The 18,491-nt window shown below is 38.8% G+C and overlaps 2 protein-coding genes across 3 annotated transcripts in view; one reads left to right on the plus strand and one right to left on the minus strand.

The window, feature by feature from the left end:
* The window catches only part of zgc:153867 (myosin light polypeptide 6), a 6,632-nt gene extending 3,487 nt beyond the window's left edge, over window positions 1-3,145 (minus strand). The window contains exons 1-2 of one of the 2 annotated variants that reach the window (XM_016495837.1): window positions 2,946-3,145; window positions 768-795 (exon numbers count right to left, since the gene is read on the minus strand). In XM_016495837.1, coding sequence (XP_016351323.1) covers window positions 768-795; window positions 2,946-3,122 — 205 coding nt within the window. In that variant the 5' untranslated portion in view covers window positions 3,123-3,145. Of the gene's footprint in view, window positions 1-767; window positions 796-992; window positions 1,021-1,512; window positions 1,610-2,945 lie in introns of those variants that run through there. The other variant, XM_016495839.1, reaches the window with a different exon arrangement.
* A 10,235-nt stretch (window positions 3,146-13,380) lies between these two features.
* On the plus strand, window positions 13,381-16,750 carry LOC107695793 (neurogenic differentiation factor 4-like). The gene is made up of 2 exons (XM_016495840.1): window positions 13,381-13,758; window positions 15,034-16,750. Exon 2 carries the CDS (start codon window positions 15,040-15,042, stop codon window positions 16,081-16,083), a length of 1,044 nt encoding a protein of 347 aa, XP_016351326.1. The 5' UTR covers window positions 13,381-13,758; window positions 15,034-15,039; the 3' UTR covers window positions 16,084-16,750.
* Window positions 16,751-18,491: the final 1,741 nt, after the last annotated feature.

Below are 18,491 nucleotides of genomic sequence, written 5' to 3' on the forward strand. Positions count from 1 at the left end.
ATAACATAAATAATACAATTAAAAGCCAAGAGTTTTTTTTTGTTTGTTTTATTAATCTTAAAACATAAGCTTAAAGCCTATGCTTCAATTATTGAGTGTTTAAACTGTTAAAGTGCTTGTGGTTATAAATAAACTATTCCTTTGACTCCAAGCCAGAGTTCAGCGAAATAACAATGTTATCCGTTAGGACAGGCCCTTCCAAAAAAAAAAACTCCCATCTCTCCAATGCTTTTCCTGCTCACTGGAATGTGGCTGGTCCCTTGCATGCCTTAAATTGAGCCTTTAACCATATATGGTATGAGAGGAAAACGGGAGAGTGAGCAGTATTATGTCAACGTTCTTTGCTTAAACAAACAAGAGCAAAGATGAACCTAAATGGCCATTCACCAAAAAAAGCTCATGCGACTGGTAGTAACACACATTATAACTCACATAATCAAGTTTCAGAGTTGATATTTAAACGTTTAACATGGCACTCTTTTGTTAGCAGTTTCAACACTTCCTGACTCAGACACACCCGTTACAGATATGACTGTCCGTGCGACAGAAGAAACACATTAGCTGATAGGCCTACACTTCAAAAATGCAATTCTACTCTTCAAACAAACCAAATTATGATTCTTGCCGTTCATTTACGTTAATCACTGAATGCATTTCAAATGAAGAAGGCAGGTGAGGTGCTATCAGACGCACAAACAGCAGCTTGTTGTCCTTAACACCATGCAAACTAAGTGACATCAGAACAGAAAAGTTTTCAGTGCACTCACCGTGTATTTGCTCCAAGTTAAACTCAATCTGGAGATGACATACAACAGTGGCAAAGGAAAACAATACAAAGGTAAGGAAGGAATGCAGGGGCAGAGGAACAGATGAGCAGAATACAATGGATGGGATGATGAAAGCAGGCTGTCTAGCAAGAAATGCAGGGAAATAGTACATATACAGAGTGACAGATACAGAGTAACATGCACCTGGACTAGACACAAACTCACCAAGGATCTGGTCCTCGCTGAAGTCAGACTGTTTTGAGACAGAGCGACATTCAGTGAATATGAAATGATGCACAATAGCAAAGCTATGAATCAGATGGGATTTCTAACAACGACACATCTATGGGTCTATTAAATCCGCCTGGGAAAGTATTTTAGGCCGTATGAAAAAGTTAGGTAAGTTTTCTATCCTTGGCTAAAACTGACCAGCTAATACTGTCCGTTAACTCACAGCCCTGCTACCGGGTGACAGATAGGCTAAAACACAATCTCTTAATTAATGTAAGTTAGCTATCATACTCTTGGATTTCTGTAAAAGAATTTCATTAACAATTTACACAGGTTTGGTCACTTTCTTGCGTACTAATAGGCGTAAAACTCGGTTAGCTAGCATGAAATAGGCTAACGACAGATTCTTAGCACTAATCGTGTATGCAGTTACCAAACCGTAAACTTAGTAATGTTTATATAGAAAAATTCTACTGAAACCTATTTTTAAATTAAACGTGTGCAATATGCCTACCATATCTGCAGTGGTTTGTTTTCCGGGTGTGTGTTTAGCGGCGGGAGTGTGAGATGACTCGAGCTAGCGCTGCTGAGTTATGATGAAGTGTTGCGATATCCGATTCGTGAATGAATCATTCATTGGAGTCGGATCTTTTTAAAGAATTAGCTAAACCGGCTCACTACCATGATTGAACTATTCGTTCATGAAGTTGACTGACTCGGTCCAAACGGTTGAAGTGTCAACAACTTGAAACGCCGCCACTGAGAATAAGTGACGTTAGGTTGAATCATGGCTGCAACAAACTAACCAGGACGCATGAAATTACAACATTAATTTGTAAAATAATTATATTAATAATAAAGTATTCATAATATTAAATAAATAAACAGCGAATAAGTAAATAGCTATTTACCTAAAATGACTTTATTGGAACGTTTCACTAGAAATAGGATGTCAGGAACCGCGTGATACGTCATGACGTAAAGAATCGCTGAATCACTTTTTTTGAATGATTCTTTAACAATAACTGTTCGAAGGAACCGATTTGGGAGAATGAGTCGGACTTCCATTCACTACCATGAAGGGTGGAGAATTCTCATTACACACAAAGAGTGATATAAGTGCACAGACACACTCCCAGCGCAGATCACTATAGCATAATGATTGACTGCACACAATTGGCAAAGCGTGTATATGTTCAATGCTGATGATTTGTAAGTTTGTGAAGCCATGCTGCCTTCCTAGGCACATGGAGGTGTAGGCTTTATATTCATAAGGATATCTGTGAATTGTATAAATAACGAATAAAATGTATAAAGACAATTTATCAAAGATATATATATATATATATATATATATATATATATATATGTTAAATTCCTACACAAACCCATTGTTCTTATGCTTAGCTTCAATATCTGATTGGTCTGCTCTATTGGTTTCAATCTAGATTTGAGAATAAGGTATATAACAAGGAAGAATATAAATTATTTAGCACATTTAAGTAAAATTCACGGTGACAGCAATGCAGCTCAGGGACTCTATAGTGGACCAGCTACATTGGTGCCCCATTTTTCCATCCTGATATAGCTCTGGTATTCTCTCAAGATTTGAGAGCTGGGTTGACACAGTTTTCTGTGTGCTATGGTAAGGTAATCATAAGCTGGATAGAAGATTACACTGATGTTTTATTCACAGCTAACTACTATCAAATTCAGATCTGATACTTGTGTTGCTGTGTGTCATGTTGCCATTCAGAAAATATGAATGTATAATTCTTAAGTCCACATCAAATTAAGGGTTTTTGGTCAATTTTGATCCACATTCTATCTCTGCTACATTTCCCTTTGCTATTTTAGTGATGCATAGAAGAGCTGTTGCCATAGTAATGAAGAATAAGCAGGAGAAATTTCTAATTCTAAACGCTCTGTTGCAGGACCATCACTTACCTCTAACGTGCTGGGGTCAAAGGGGGAATCAGAGGGGCGCAGCATCCGCGGTTTCAACTCAGGAGTTGGTTTTGGGGGTGAAGGTGTTGTGGCAGGGCAAGGAAATGGTGGTCCGTGCCTTGGTAATGTTCCCCCTGATGGAGACTTTTTAATTGACGGTTCTCGTTTTGGTGCCATCTTTAGACCTTGAAAGGTGTCCTTCCTCCCTGTTCACTGTTTTGCAAAAAATCAAGGAAAAAGCTCAGTCAGATGAATTGCATGTGTGTCCCCTGATAGTAGAAAAAGAGAAAAGAACGAATAGGAGAACCAAGCAGGTAGCAGGAATAATCTAGGATGAATTCATGCAGTGGATGTGCATGCAGTGTGAGTGGAAGAGAGTGTGCGTAGGAGTGCTGTCTCACTGAGTCTGTTTCACTCTCTCCGCTTGTATTTATATGTAGGTGAGAATCGTGTTCATATGTGGGTGTTAGGGTGTTTTGTGTCACTGACAGACAGCAGTATCAGTATAAAAGAAACTCATTTTACATTTGCATCAAGACCTCTCTCTTTCTTTGTGTGTGTGTGTGTGTGTGTGTGTGTGTGTTTGCAGAAGAGCTAGATCTGCTACTGTTATTTCTAGGTATTTCTATTTTTACTCAATTCCTTTCATCTCTGGGAAATATTTCTCTCACACTTGCATTCTTCCTCAATGCTTCCTTGTGCTGATTCTGTCAAATATTATTATCATTTTAATTTGCATCTCATAACTGGATGATTTAATCTATTAGTCTAATTACATCAATAAAGTCCATGCTTAATATTTAGAGGTGTCTAGTGTTTATGTATTTTATAGTGAATATTTATGAAGTACATTAAAAGGGTAAATGTAGCTTTATAGATGTAGCTGGGCAAAAGTATAATGACACCTGCTTCTAATGAACAATTACCAGTATTCCAGTGAAGGCAAATCTTAATGCTATTCATAATACAGATAATTTCCAGTGAACTGTGTGTTGAACACTTTTGGGATTAATTACTATGTTTTGAAGTGTCTCGGTCATGTGTTCACAATGAAATCACTAAAAGGCAGGAATTACTATTCTATGCATAGTACTACTATTAACCAATCAGCACAGGTTTAGGGCGTGACCGCACAAAGGCAAAGTAGTGCTTGACTATAACCACTAGATGTCAGTATTGCCCAAAATAAAACCTTAACCAGACCAGCAAAACGAAATAAATGAGGCTATTAAACTACTATTATAAAACTTCCCTTTTCCTGTTTAATTAAGCCACACGTGAGTAGCCTACATAAAAATAATTCGGTAGAGATAAATAATTTATAGGCTAAATCAGACTATTTTGGTTCAACCTCTATCCGTCTTGTATTATTCAAACTGAATATTACCTACAAGTTGTCTGCTAATTTATGTTAAACCTGCTCTAATCATGCCTGTATGTCTGATGGCGCAACTCCCTTTTGAGCCATTCGACCATTTTTGTCATGTCACTAAAAATGAATATTTTTTAAACCCACTAATAGCCCACATCATCATACAATATGTAAACAATAGTTTTAAATGGAACTTAAGATAGTTGTTTATCGACAGTACATGTCTTATACGTCCAGTACATGTCAAATACGTCCAGATATATTTAGTGCACTTTGTAATTTTACGGAAGCCTTCGAATAATCAACATTCTCCGCCCTTTAATGGATTTTACGTACAATCCATCGCGCTCTCAATGGGCCTTGAAATCATCGTTTGTGTCTCGATCATCAGAACAATGGTGACACAGGACCCCCACCGCGCGACCAACGGCACACTGAATTAATTAATTGATGCACATTTTGGTTATCACAAATGATCGCCAGACCTGTTCAAAATGTCTATAATATATTTTTGTAACCAGTGGGGACCTCGCGTGTTTTCTCAGTGAAGACGTAGGCGTCAACAAAGCGAGCCTGCAGAGTGAACACCAAGTCTTACAACTGACTAAAGAGATAAATTTTTGGGCCTCACGTTTCTCTTATTCTCTGTTTGTGCAATAATCTAAGCAACAACTAATCCAGTAGGCTACGGTAAAATGTCCTAAATCTTCTGCTTAGTTATTTTTGTTGTTTACGTTGTTGTTTAGGCCTATTTTCACTTAGGCTTCACAAAAGTGTCTGTAGTATGACTTCTGTAGTCATCTTACCAACTTTAGGTGAAAGGTCTTCAGAACATCTGCTTTTTTTTCCTTTTCTTTTTTTACACAAGCGCAGAATTGACCATTCTGGTGTCTGATTTTTCCGATTGGAAAAGTAAACTATTTTGCCTTCCTCTTTTCAGGCCTTTGATGAAAAGAAATTGAATTATGCTGAACTAGGCAAAGGGAATCAATTGTTCCTCAGAGGTTTCCCCAGAATGTGTAATAGAATTATAGCAACTGCCCCACCTAATGTCTCACAGAATCCCCGGACCATGCCAAATCATCAAACCACCTGATTTATTTTTAATGGCATTACACCCCTTACTCTGTAGTGTCATGGTAATATCTGTGGCTCCTCCAGCTGCCTCTATATCACATTAGCCAAGCTTAATATTGACTGTGTAGGGCTCGCGAAACAATAAGCCTAGAAGCACAGGCAGCTTAGAGGCAGCCAGCCAATCGGAAAGCCCTGCAGTTGGCTGGAGGGGTGTTAACTAAAGCACTGAAGTTGCTTTTGCCCCGGAGGAGCAGTTCAATCAATGGGATGCTTAACGCCGGGGTACCCACACGGACCCGCGGCTTTCAGATCCAGGCATCCCTCAACAAGTCCAAGCTGACGAGAAACCATGAAACCTGATGCAACTTGATTCCTTTTATTTTGTCTCTCTGTCTTTCATGCAGCAAACAAACAATCACTTCTCGTCTCATTTAATCAGAAGCTGTAGTGTTTTCCAGCTGGCTTCTGTTTTTCTGCATCAAAAAGTCTGTATAAAAGTGGAAAAATACTTCAAAAACCAATACATTGGACTGATTTAAATGTCGGCTCATTGGCATTGTACCAATGCATATTGCATTTTCTCTTGAAGCTGTGGGAAAATAAAGTAGCTGTATTTACTGATGATATTCAGAATGATTTTTATTTATTTCAATTCATGTTTTAGAGAAAATAACATGAAAAAGTTTTATGCAAAGCTAAATTTATTTTAATTTAATTTATAAAAATTAAATCAAACCACTTATCACCTTCGTGTGTTATATTGTTGTAAACCACAGTGGGTATCAGACTTCCACTTGTGGGCTGAATGCACCTGATCACACACAATCCGTGGCCCCCTGCCAAACACTCCAAAATCTTTTAATTTGTTGAACTGAAACCTGCAAATCTGCTCACTCATGTCATTAATTACAAAACGCCAGTTGCAATTGGTTTTATGACACATATGAATCTTCTAAGGATTGTGTTTGTTGGAGAAGCTAGAATAAGGAATGGGCAAAATCTGCCTATTGTGTTTGGGCATACTGATTATGGCCTTTGATTAGTGCATGGGTGCAATCTATTCAACTTCTCTCACTCCCTCCCATCCTCCCCTCCCTCTATCCTTCCCAGCTACAGACCCTTGGGGCATGCCCAAGTCCCAAAGGACAGCCAGCAAAGCAGATGGAACCCCCCTCCCCTTCTCCCTCGTCTCTCACAGCTCACCCCAACAGGGTTGGGGTTCAGAAAAAGGATGGACTGCGATTGGATGAGCACTTCATTTTATAAAATGTGGTTTGAGAGGAATTCTCTGACCACCTTAATTGGAACTATAAGTGATTGTATTCGGCTCATTCGAATGGTTCAATTATCCTCGGTTGGCTCTAATAGCCAGTATGACCCTCAAAATTCCCCAACAGAATGGAATTTGCACGACTTCCAAGCAATCGCTAGAAAAATTGCAAGAGGTGTTGCGTGGACACTCTCCAGCCATCGTATCAATAGCAGAACAGCCTAGAAAGGGGTTGCAGGTGGCATATTGTGCAAATGGGCAATTTTACGCTTCCAATTATGCAGTGGGCACTTGATATAATATGGGATTGATTTACACAAACTGGCAGACTGGCTTTTATTCCCTGCTTCCCCCCACTCGCTCCTCATTGACCATGATTTCAGTGTGTTTAATGAAGAAAAGGAATGGTTTTAGTAATAATGTGCTGATGAAGGGAGTAATACTGAGGTTAAATGTCCACAGCTATAAAACTCGGCCCCACTTCTCCCCAGTGTCCGGGAGCACGAGTTAGGCTGTTCTCCTGTCCCTCAGGATCCATCCCAGAGAACTCCTGTATTCAGTTCCAGTAAGCAGCAGATAAGGCCGGAGCTCTGGGATTACCTTTACAACACATATCTTTTAAAACACAGACGCACTCTTACTCTCTATTATTCTCTTAAGGGAATACAATTCAGTTTTCAGAATCTATTTGGGAAATGTACAGTCTTAAAAACAAAGGTTTCTTATTGGAACAGATGAAGAACATCCATTAAACCTTTCAATTATGAAATGAGTTCAGTTCAGTGATATGCAGCTCTACAGAAAACAATAGTGTTGTTGTTCAGCTCTAGTCAGTTCGAAGTTGATTCAATTCAGTTCAATAACAGTGTCGATTTTGCAAAATTCACCAATTATGCTAAAAAAATTGCTCCACAGAAGAATAGTGTCATTATTCAGCTCAAGTCAGTTCAATGTTGATTTAATTCAGTTAAATCACAGTGTCAATGTTGCACAATTAATCAGTTAAGCTAAAAATCAGCTTTACATAAGACAATAGTGTAGTGCAGTGGAAAAACGTTCTTCACACTAAGACAAAATAACTGGTTCTTTTAATAACTGAAAGGTTCTTCTATGGCACAAACTGGTTCTTCAATGACATTGAACATTTATATTTGTATTTCGAAACTTTATTTGGTTGAATAGTTTGTTTACAACTTTTACAAAATTATTAGAAAAAGTCAATAAGTCCAAATTTTTATCGAAGTTTTCCCCAACAGCCCAGCCCCCATCACCCAAAGACACCCCTGCTTTTATAATTATTACAAGGGTCTCAGCTTTCAGGAGACATAGAGGGAGCATGTGTGCATGGCTTTAATTCCTATTGTATTCGTTCAATCTCAGTCTAAGCAAGTGTGTCTGTGTCTGAGCTCAGGAGAGAGGGAGTGAGGGAGAGAAAGACAGAAACAAGGACCCATCTGTCAGAGAGGCGAACGAATCCCCCTGCCCACTCCAAACAGGTCCCTTGGGACTGCAAAAAAGGATAACTCACTTGTGGCAATAGTTGTGGGTGTGTGGGTTTTTTGGCACGGAGAAGGCCTCTCAACCAAGGGAACTACAACAGCATCACAACAAGCCAGCTAGAGTAAACAACTGCTAAGTCATCGCTGGTGTGCTTAAGGAGACGCGTCCTACTAATTGTCGTTGATGTGTTGACAGGGGGTGGATGCGCTTGATTAGTCTGTTTTGCAGGTTTCTGCTTAAGGTATGGGGGGGGGGGGGGGGGTTGAATAGTTTGTTTACAACTTTTACAAAATTATTAGAAAAAGTCAATAAGTCCAAATTTTTATCGAAGTTTTCCCCAACAGCCCAGCCCCCATCACCCAAAGACACCCCTGCTTTTATAATTATTACAAGGGGCTCAGCTTTCAGGAGACATAGAGGGAGCATGTGTGCATGGCTTTAATTCCTATTGTATTCGTTCAATCTCAGTCTAAGCAAGTGTGTCTGTGTCTGAGCTCAGGAGAGAGGGAGTGAGGGAGAGAAAGACAGAAACAAGGACCCATCTGTCAGAGAGGCGAACGAATCCCCCTGCCCACTCCAAACAGGTCCCTTGGGACTGCAAAAAAGGATAACTCACTTGTGGCAATAGTTGTGGGTGTGTGGGTTTTTTGGCACGGAGAAGGCCTCTCAACCAAGGGAACTACAACAGCATCACAACAAGCCAGCTAGAGTAAACAACTGCTAAGTCATCGCTGGTGTGCTTAAGGAGACGCGTCCTACTAATTGTCGTTGATGTGTTGACAGGGGGTGGATGCGCTTGATTAGTCTGTTTTGCAGGTTTCTGCTTAAGGTATGGGGGGGGGGGTTTGGTGTAATGCATTCAGCAAAAACTTTATAGCAAAGCTCCAGACTGCAACTAAAATGTTCGCTAATGTGACAAATAATTTAAAATCTAGTTCAGTATACTTTTCCTATGTAGTTTTGTCAGGTATAATTTTGTTAGAGCATGCATCAGTGTTTCCTGCACTCATCAACAAACACTGTAGCATACATGAGTTGTGATGTCCGATTCTCAAACAAATGGACAGGTTATTTTTTAATGAATCAGTTCAAGAGATTCAAGAAACAGCCTTTAACTCTCTCATGTGTACAGATTCTACATTCACAACTGACTCATTGAATGCAAGTCTTTTTTAGGTTATGACTTCTGTGAAGTGAATCAGCAGTTGTTAATAATCTGTCAGATTTACATCATTGTATTTACTTAAATAAAGATAAAGGTACACATTCACAAAATATTTTTGCTCCAATCAATTAATTTTATAAAACCAAATATTATACATATTATTTTTTGTTATTGGTTATTGTTTTGCATATATTCAGTTGAAGCCTAAGGTTAAATCGACTGTCAGCAATGTTCTTTCAAAACAGTGTGATATTTATATGGCACAAATACAGTTAGGATCACTACAATGACGGCATCAGATTGGAACTAATTATAGTAAAAACTAGATAAATACCCTATTATAGAAGTCTTTTGTGCTTACCAACACTGCATTTATTTGATTAAAAAAAGAGAAACAGTAATAGAATGAAATTAAAATAAATGTTTTCTATTATTCCTGTGATGGCACAGCTGGATTTTCATCAGACATTACTCCAGTTTTCAGTGTCACACGATCCTTCAGAAATCATTTTAATATGCTGATTTGGTTTCTTATTATTATCAATGTTGAAAACAGTTGTGCTGCTTAATTTTTTGTGGAAACATTTTTTTAGGATTTTTTTTATCAATAGAAAGCTCAAAAGAACAGCTTTTATTTGAAATATAAATCTTTTGTAACATTTTAAATGCCTTTACTGTCACTTTTGTTCAAATTAATGTATCCTTATTGAATAAAAGTATTAATTTGTTTTAAAAAAATCTTACTGACCCCAAACTCTTGAATGGTGGTATATTCTACAACAGCAGTGACTATTGTTAAAAGCCGAGTATGAAACTATGCAGTCAATGAACCGAACTCTTCTGAACAACAATCTTTATGGAGAAATTCTGTAATTTGTGAACTTAAATTATCACTTGGCTCTTAAAAGTATTATTTTAATGTTTCATTCTGTGAAATATATTCAAGTCCAATCAGTACTTTCTGAATAATTGCAGAAACGCAATTCCTTGGGACTGCAGAGGGGGTTGGGGGGGAGAAGCTGTCACTCCAAACAATGAAAGAGGTCATGGGAGTTCTGTGTGCTGTTCCTCTGGATATAATTTGAACTCTAAACTGTCTCAACAGGAGGTTGTCTATTGAGTATACCGCTGGTCTCGTGGCTCTGCATTCACAGATTTTCCATGAAGACCCACTGCATGAACACTTAAGAAAGCCTCATGAAACTCTTAGTGTTAAGGTCAGATGGTAAAAAGGAGTAAATGGTCTCTTGTGATTGTGGTGTTCACTTCTGGTTGAGGTGGACTAGAAAATGCAGCAGGCCTTGGTCCCTAAGTTAGCTGTCTGACGGTAGGGCACAAGGGAGGAGAGTTTGGGCTCAACACAGTAATTCCCAATACAGGTTGCAGGTGTGACACAGCATTGTGAAACACTCCTGGGAGGTGAAGTTGTGGAGAAGCAGGGTTACCCTGGGATCTTTGGGGAAGCATGACACAGTTACTATAGGTGTACATACTGTTGACACACATGTGATCCCTGGTTCATATGGGACAGTATACCACTCTGAACACACTTTTACCCTTTCTATGACAATTATTCTACCGACAATCTGAAGGCCAGTTTCTCAGAAACAGATTCTCAGTGGCTTGAAAATGAGTGTTAAAAAGAGAATATTCAAGTTATTTTTTTACTTTATGTTTATGGCTGTTTTCTTTCAAGTTAATCATGATTAATTGGACATTGATTGTTGAGTGTTACCATAGCAAAGGCTTCCTATCTTCATCAGTGCATAGATTTTCTATCTTAACATCACTTCTATGCCGCCAAGTGGAAGCCTTCCTCCTTTGTGTGAAAGGAAAGAAGCATCACCCGAGTGAACTAGCGGTATGGATATTGTCCTATTGTGTTGTCGCACGAGAGATTATGGTAGGCAGGCGACTGGCGCGTGAGCGCTGGTGCAGCAGACGCATCACTTAAGCCCATCTGTTCATTCACCAGTGTCCGGCTTGACTTAAACGTTTAAGTGAACCTCTATACCAATTATAAATGGTGGCTAGCAATTGAAAGATCACTGTGGATCACTTTTCCATTTCAAACTATTTAAAAGTATAGTCATTCTCTGATCTGTTAGCATTAGATTTAGAATGAAAGTTAATTTTAAGTGTTACCAAAATTTTTTGAGTGTGAGCAGACTGTCTAGGCCACAGATGTGCACACTTGGCACATACAATGGGATCAGTGTGAGGACACGTGTGACCTGAAGCCCCACAGTCAATAGCACACTACTACAATAGAGCCCCTACTGTGGTATGAACACATAATATGTAGCCCCATTTTGGCAAATAAAGTCAAACTATATCAATTTAACAGGGCAAAACTTCATAAATGCTGAAAAATGCACAGAATGCTATTTTCTTGTTATATATATATATATATAATATAGCTATAGTTTAAACTAAAACTTTTTTCACTTTAAGTGACAACTTAAAAAGTTCACTATAAAGAACGTTTATTTTATTATGTTAATATATTAGTATAAATATATTTATAGACAAAAAAAAAACCGTTCAAATGCAAGAGAGAGCAATTTGAATTGATCGGTGAATAAATTGACATTATTCAGGGTGGACGCAACATAAAAAAATGTCTTGCATGAAAACGAGGCTGTGTTGAAAGAGTAAGCTATCTGTTGAATAAGTTATAGGCTACTTTCTCACAGCAATTTGTTAACACGTTATATATGTTTTTTTTTTCACCTTTTTTTTCTTTTTACAAAAAGTATTTTAAATGTTGCGCCAGGACCCACCGCAAAGTTAAAAACTTGCCAATATATTTAAAGAAAACGTGTAGCCTACGTCATTCTTCACGGCGTCGATTTCATTCGCGGGCTCTTGGAGGCGTCCACCTTGGGAAAGTTCTGAAATGGACATTTTTGTGATATTATCACGTGTTCTTTACATAATTATACGTTCGTGAATTACAAGATGCCCATAGTAAGTAGGCCTATCTGTTGCATATCTAGTCTAATAAATAGTTTCAGATAAGAGTAGCCTATTTCGTGGGGCAAATCGCCCTCGGGCGCAGCATGCACGGCTGAGTGAGTTATCTTAGCGAAACAAAACCGTTTTGGCTTGATTAATCCAGCAGTTATTGAGCGTTATGTTTTGGTGGGCCGAAGGGCGCTAATGAGCGGACGGAGCGAATGAATGAAACGGGTGAGCAACACACCTGCTCACCCTGCACCAAGCTGTCACAATCATTTACTGGGACGCGCGCGCGTCTTTGTACACTAGACTACTGTAATTAGAGTTAAGACCAACGTTTGACCTCGCCATAAACCAAATAGGGCTCAGGAGTATTAACCCAGCACTGAGCAGGCTTTATTGGGACAGAAAATTTCGTTAGGTCACGAAAGAAAAGCGGAGAGTGATATATAGAGTCTCAATGATTGGCTATTTTCAATTTGGAATAGCCTACAAATCAACTGGTGTATTACATAATCCAGTAAACGAAAGTAATGTGCTGTTGAGCATCAATTCAACAACAAAAAAGTAGTTCGTGATTTTTTTTTAATTAATAAATGTGACAGTCATGAGGGTCTAAAAGTGTTTTCTATCATGTAAAGTTTAAAATTACTCATTGTATGTTGATTACACCACTTAAATCGATTAGCCTACTTAATTTGTATCAACCATGATTTAACACAAAACAAACTTTTTTCTTAAATAATAATAAAATATTATGCCAACATTTCTTGTTTCAAAAATGTAAAACCTTTTAATGAAACGTTTTTGTCCTCCAGACAGGAATTTTAAAGCCCTACAGTATAAAAGAATAATTGAAAAACATGTTCTACATTGAACTACATTTTAAATACATTTTGAATTACGTAATAGATTAAAATACATAGCCTATCTATGAGCGACACGTCATTGACCCAAATACTGCTGACATTTGCAATCTTCTCTCTAACAAATGTCAAATGGATTGCAAAGCCTCTCACCTTGCAAGATTTATAAGGATAATGTATAAGGGAAGTTGCATCGTTCCCTCTACACAACTGCGAACACTCAGACACAAAGCCCGGGGGATAAATGCACACACTTAAGTCGTGAAACTTTTGGCCACGAGCGCGCCACGCGCGTTCGGATCAGCTGGAGGGGGTAGGGGGCTTGTGGGCGGAGCTTGTGAGCATCTCTAGAAAGTCAAAGCCGGGAGTCATTGCGCTTCAGTTAGGCATGCGACACGCTCTGACGCACCAATGGAGAGCTAACGGACCTGCACTGGCGCAGACGGACTGTTGACATACACAAACCATCAGCTGGGAGTCTGGAACTTTGTTTTTCTGTTTTTACAGCAATTCCTTTAAACATTTTAACAGTGCGTTCAGGCTTTCTGACCACCTTTTTTAAAAAACTTTTATTGAAGTGACGCCAGGTGCTACGTTAACAGGTACGGTTGTTTTTAATACTTTTTAAAAATGTATTTATATAGGCTAAATATGTGTATATTAGGCTGTTTTCAGCTCTTTGTGCAAAAATGAAAGTTCTTTTTTTGAAGATGTTGTAGGCTAATCCCATGTATGATCAAATAGATTCTTATTTCAGGATTTATTACAAAATTCAGATTTAAAAAATATATATATTTTTAATTTCTCGTTTTTTTAAATAATAATAATTATTATTACACAAATAACTGAATGAACAGGAATTATATATATATATATATATATATATATGTGTGTGTGTGTGTTAAAATTAAATAGCATTGGTTCTAAACGCAGGGTAATCCGTAGGCAAACGTTTTCACTACATGCATGTCATACTTGATCTTCTCAAATTCATCAGTAACTAAATAATGGCCGAAAAAATTAACTCACCACTTCTGAGTGAATCAGTTTGGCACCATTTTTATTTCATTTTTAGGGAGCAATTAAACTTAAACTTTATTTTAAAAAATTAATTACATTTATTTTTTTATTATTATTAATTTTTTAACAATGCAGATAAATTAATCCAGTCGAAATGTGGGCCGCCTTTGGTCCATTCATTAGTACAAACTTTTGCGTTCTACTTATAAAAGAATAACACGCACCAATGCATGAATACAACGAATGTTTATGAATGGCACAATAGAATGTAACTTTAATTAGAATCTAAACACTTCGCTAAAAAGCGCGCTCTAGAGTTTTAAAAGAAAACAAATAGAATAGGCTGTTCATCAGCGCAAGAATATTAGGATGCCGACAAATCTCTGTGACAAAAAAATATATTTAGGGACAATTATATTTAGGGACATCAGTCTTTCAATCAAATCAAATTCAACACTGTTCTAGTATTAGTGTGGCTTGGTCCTGTGTTTGTTGATTCCGGTTTACAGGCTTCCCTCAAATTAAATCCGAGCGCTTTATCTGTGGACTAAATCCAGTCGTGTCCCAGATTGGACAGCGTCTCCAAAATGACTGCGGAAATCAAAGGGGTCATGCAGAAAGTATTTTCCATTAGATTGAGCATTAAAACTGAGAGAAGAAATGGAATTATAGAGCTGTAAGCTATATAATAATCATCAAAATAATCGTGCTGTCTGTCAAGTCTCTCCATTATGAGGGTCTTAACTTGGGCGAGGAGCACAATTCAGTCATACTCTGAACATCTAAACCCATAGAGGTGTAAATAAGGTTTTATTTGGATTTGAATGTACTCACAAATCTTTCTCATGTGCTCTTAGGTCACAATGATGACCAAACCTTATGGAAAACCAGGGGATGTGACTGAGCTAGTTAGCTCCCTTGGATGGATGGAGGAAGACCTCAGCTCACCGGATGGTGACCGGACACCTGAGATTGGTCACTATCCGCTACACAGGAGACCTGTAGAGCTTGGGAGTGATGATATGGAGGAAGAAGAGGAAGAGGAAGAAGTGGGTCTCGACGGCGAAAAGGCACCCAAGAGAAGAGGTCCTAAAAAGAAGAAAATTACCAAAGCCAGACAAGAGCGTTTCCGTGTCCGACGCGTCAAGGCCAATGCCAGGGAACGTTCGCGCATGCATGGGCTGAACGATGCATTGGACAACTTGCGGCGCGTAATGCCTTGTTACTCGAAGACCCAGAAGCTCTCCAAAATTGAGACCCTGCGGCTGGCCCACAACTACATCTGGGCGCTATCGGAGGTTCTGGAGAGTGGCCAGTCACCCGAGAGCCATGGTTTTGTGGAGATGCTATGCAAGGGGCTTTCGCAACCTACCAGCAACCTCGTGGCTGGCTGCCTCCAACTTGGACCCTCGTCCATGCTGATCAACAAGCTGGATGAAAAGTGCGGGGTTCCAGGAGTAGGTGGTCCTCAGGGTCACCCCATTAGCTATCCCTCACCGGGACTTCCCAGTCCACCCTACGGCTCATTGGAGGCCTCACACTTGCTTCATCTGAAGGGCTTCAAGGGGGCTAACTATGAGAACTCCTCACCCAACGAATGTAGCAGCGCCACGCCACCTTATGATGGCCCTCTTACTCCACCGCTCAGCATCAGCAGCAACTTCGCCCTCAAGCAGGAGCCGTCGCCACATGAGGCTGAGAGGAACTTTACCCCCCACCCGACTCACGCCACCCATTACATCTCCTCACACCCTTACCCACCTTCCTCTTTGGCTGGTCTTCCAGCTCCTCAGGGTCACCCGCTGTTCCCAGGTTCCCGTTTTGAGCTTCCTTTAGACATAGCTTTCGAGCCGTTTACCCCTTCGCATATTGTGACATCACAGATGAGCAGCATTTACAGTGAATAAACAGATATGACCACCACAGACTCTCAGCAATTCTGCCTCCTGCTCCTCAGTGTGCTTCCAGGGGTGCAGCACATTTAAGGAGACACTTTGCATGTATCCTGTCTGATCCCTTAAGAGACCATAGCAGTCAGTGAGAGAGACTATCTGAAATGCAACCTAACTGTGGCAACTGAAGTACTGAGAAAGAGATGTATATTTTTCGTTAATTTATTCTTGTTTTTGTCATGACTGAATTTGTTACTTCTTTAAATGTTATTTTTAATTGTTCGGGGATTTGTATTCTGTATAAACTTGATGTTCTCCACCTCAAATTGGATGATGACTTTGGTGCACATGCAATAAAAGTGCATCAGTACTGACACATAGACAAACTGGAAGGTTTTTAGTATTTTTGACACTGTTCAACCAGATGCTGATTTCCCACTAAGCAAAACACTTAAGAAAAAAAAAATAGAAAGAATGAAGGAAAAGGACAAATTTAGTACACTACATTTGCCATAACAAATGCATTTATTTATGACTGTATTTAATATTTATTTTGATGACAATTGTATGTTTTGAAACAATTTGTCAACACTGTTTTTATTGTTTTTTTGGTACACTGCCAGTCACTGCTACCAATTATCATAAAGTATCTAATTTATTTATTGGAATTCATTCAGTGTAATGTATTTTTGTCATTCTCCACAATATTTGTAATTTTGCTGAAGCATTTGTATATATTTACCTGTTTCGCACTTAATAAAAATAAATATTCTTATATAATATGACAAATTTGTTTCTTCATTTTGCTTTTTTATCATTGGTATTATGATCGAATTCGTTTAGAGATTCTATAATGTAAACTGAAAACATAATGAAACATTTTACCAGCGAGAATACCAATTTTAACAATAAAACCAGACATTTTAAAAAATACATTGCATTTCAAGATAATAATGCAATACTTAATTAGATTTTTTTGTCATTATAATCAAATGTTGCACTATTATGCTTGATCTTTATTTCATAGTCATGCTGAATATTCTCTAATGTGTGACCAAATGTATTTATAGACTTCCTAGAAAAAAAGAGATTAAAAAAGTATATCTGTCTGTCTGTCTCTCTCTGTCTGTCTGTCTGTCTGTCTGTATATATATATATATATATATATACACACAAATGTAAACAAAAATTGCAATCACTGAATTTGTAAGGTGATCATAGGTATAATAATCATATTGAGTCATATGTATAATAGCCATTTTAGTGATTAATATTAGTGTTATGATGGGCATGGGAGTCAGTGGAGCACGTGGAGCCATGGGAACACATAGCTGTGGAACAGGTGACTGTGTCATGGGATCGCCTTTCACACTCACTTGCATTTTCCCAGCCTTTTCATTGCCAAAATGGTTGGGGAAATCAACAAAACAAAACAAGTACACAAAAAGGGGGTTGGTGTAGGGAGAAAAAAAGAGGGTGAAAATGTTTGCAGACACTGTTTGCATTTTTCCATAAACCTTTAAATCATCGGAGTACAGGGCGATCGTTGACTTTAGCTCTGTGCTCATACCGGACAATGCAATGCCTCTCCAAATGGACAAACGGAGGGATGATGGGGTGACAAGCCAGAGAACCTGTGTGTGAACGTGTGTTTATTGTTGAAAACGCCATTAAGATGAGAATGGGTACCTCAGAGGGTGTTTTGCCTGAAGTGGACCCCACCTCATCCACCGCTCCAAAGGTTGTCTTTTTCAGCCCTGGCAAGGCGAGAGAAGTGAAGGAGAAAAAGGGAGCGATTGTTTTAGCGGGCGCCACTGGTCTATTGTAAGTGCAGTGTGTTCTTTCTCTCAACCTCTGACCTGCATTGTTGTGAGGCTGTTCGTTCAGAGAGCCGAGACAGCTGGGAGAACTGCGGGGGGGCTGATGGACAGCTGGGGCCAAACTAGTGAGAGAGAGAGCGAGGGGGAAAAGAGAAAGTGGGAGAGGGAGTAAACCAAAACAGAGGAGGTGAACAAGGCCTTATTCTTGAGTGACCCCTTTCCCTGTCCTCTTATGGGTCTGCTGGGCATTGGAATGGCACAGTTCCACACATTGAGACGGTGGCCGAAGATGAGGAAAGGACAGTATAGATAGAGTCAAGTGAAGGCTTTCAAGCTGTGCTGTCAAGAGCATCTGGGGGGAAAAAAAGGAAAAGTGAGATCAAATTATGAGAAATGAAATCTAAATATGACTCTTAACCTGTAGCTTATTGTAGTACTGAATTCACCTTGATTTAGATTAGATTAGATGCGAGTTTTAAATTTTGACAACCACGGTTTCAACGTATTCAACAACTTATTCAGACATATATTTTAAACCTATCAGATTTTGTTTTGTGAAAACCTTTGCTTTAAAAAGGTTTTGATCTATTATATATATCTATT

The sequence above is a fragment of the Sinocyclocheilus anshuiensis genome, unplaced genomic scaffold (assembly GCF_001515605.1).
Source record: "Sinocyclocheilus anshuiensis isolate Anshui unplaced genomic scaffold, SAMN03320099.WGS_v1.1 scaffold234, whole genome shotgun sequence".
NCBI lineage: Eukaryota > Metazoa > Chordata > Actinopteri > Cypriniformes > Cyprinidae > Sinocyclocheilus > Sinocyclocheilus anshuiensis.

Bases quoted from the DNA above. Each gene is read 5' to 3' on its own strand.
- LOC107695793 (XM_016495840.1), top strand. From the start codon at position 15,040: ATGATGACCAAACCTTATGGAAAACCAGGGGATGTGACTGAGCTAGTT.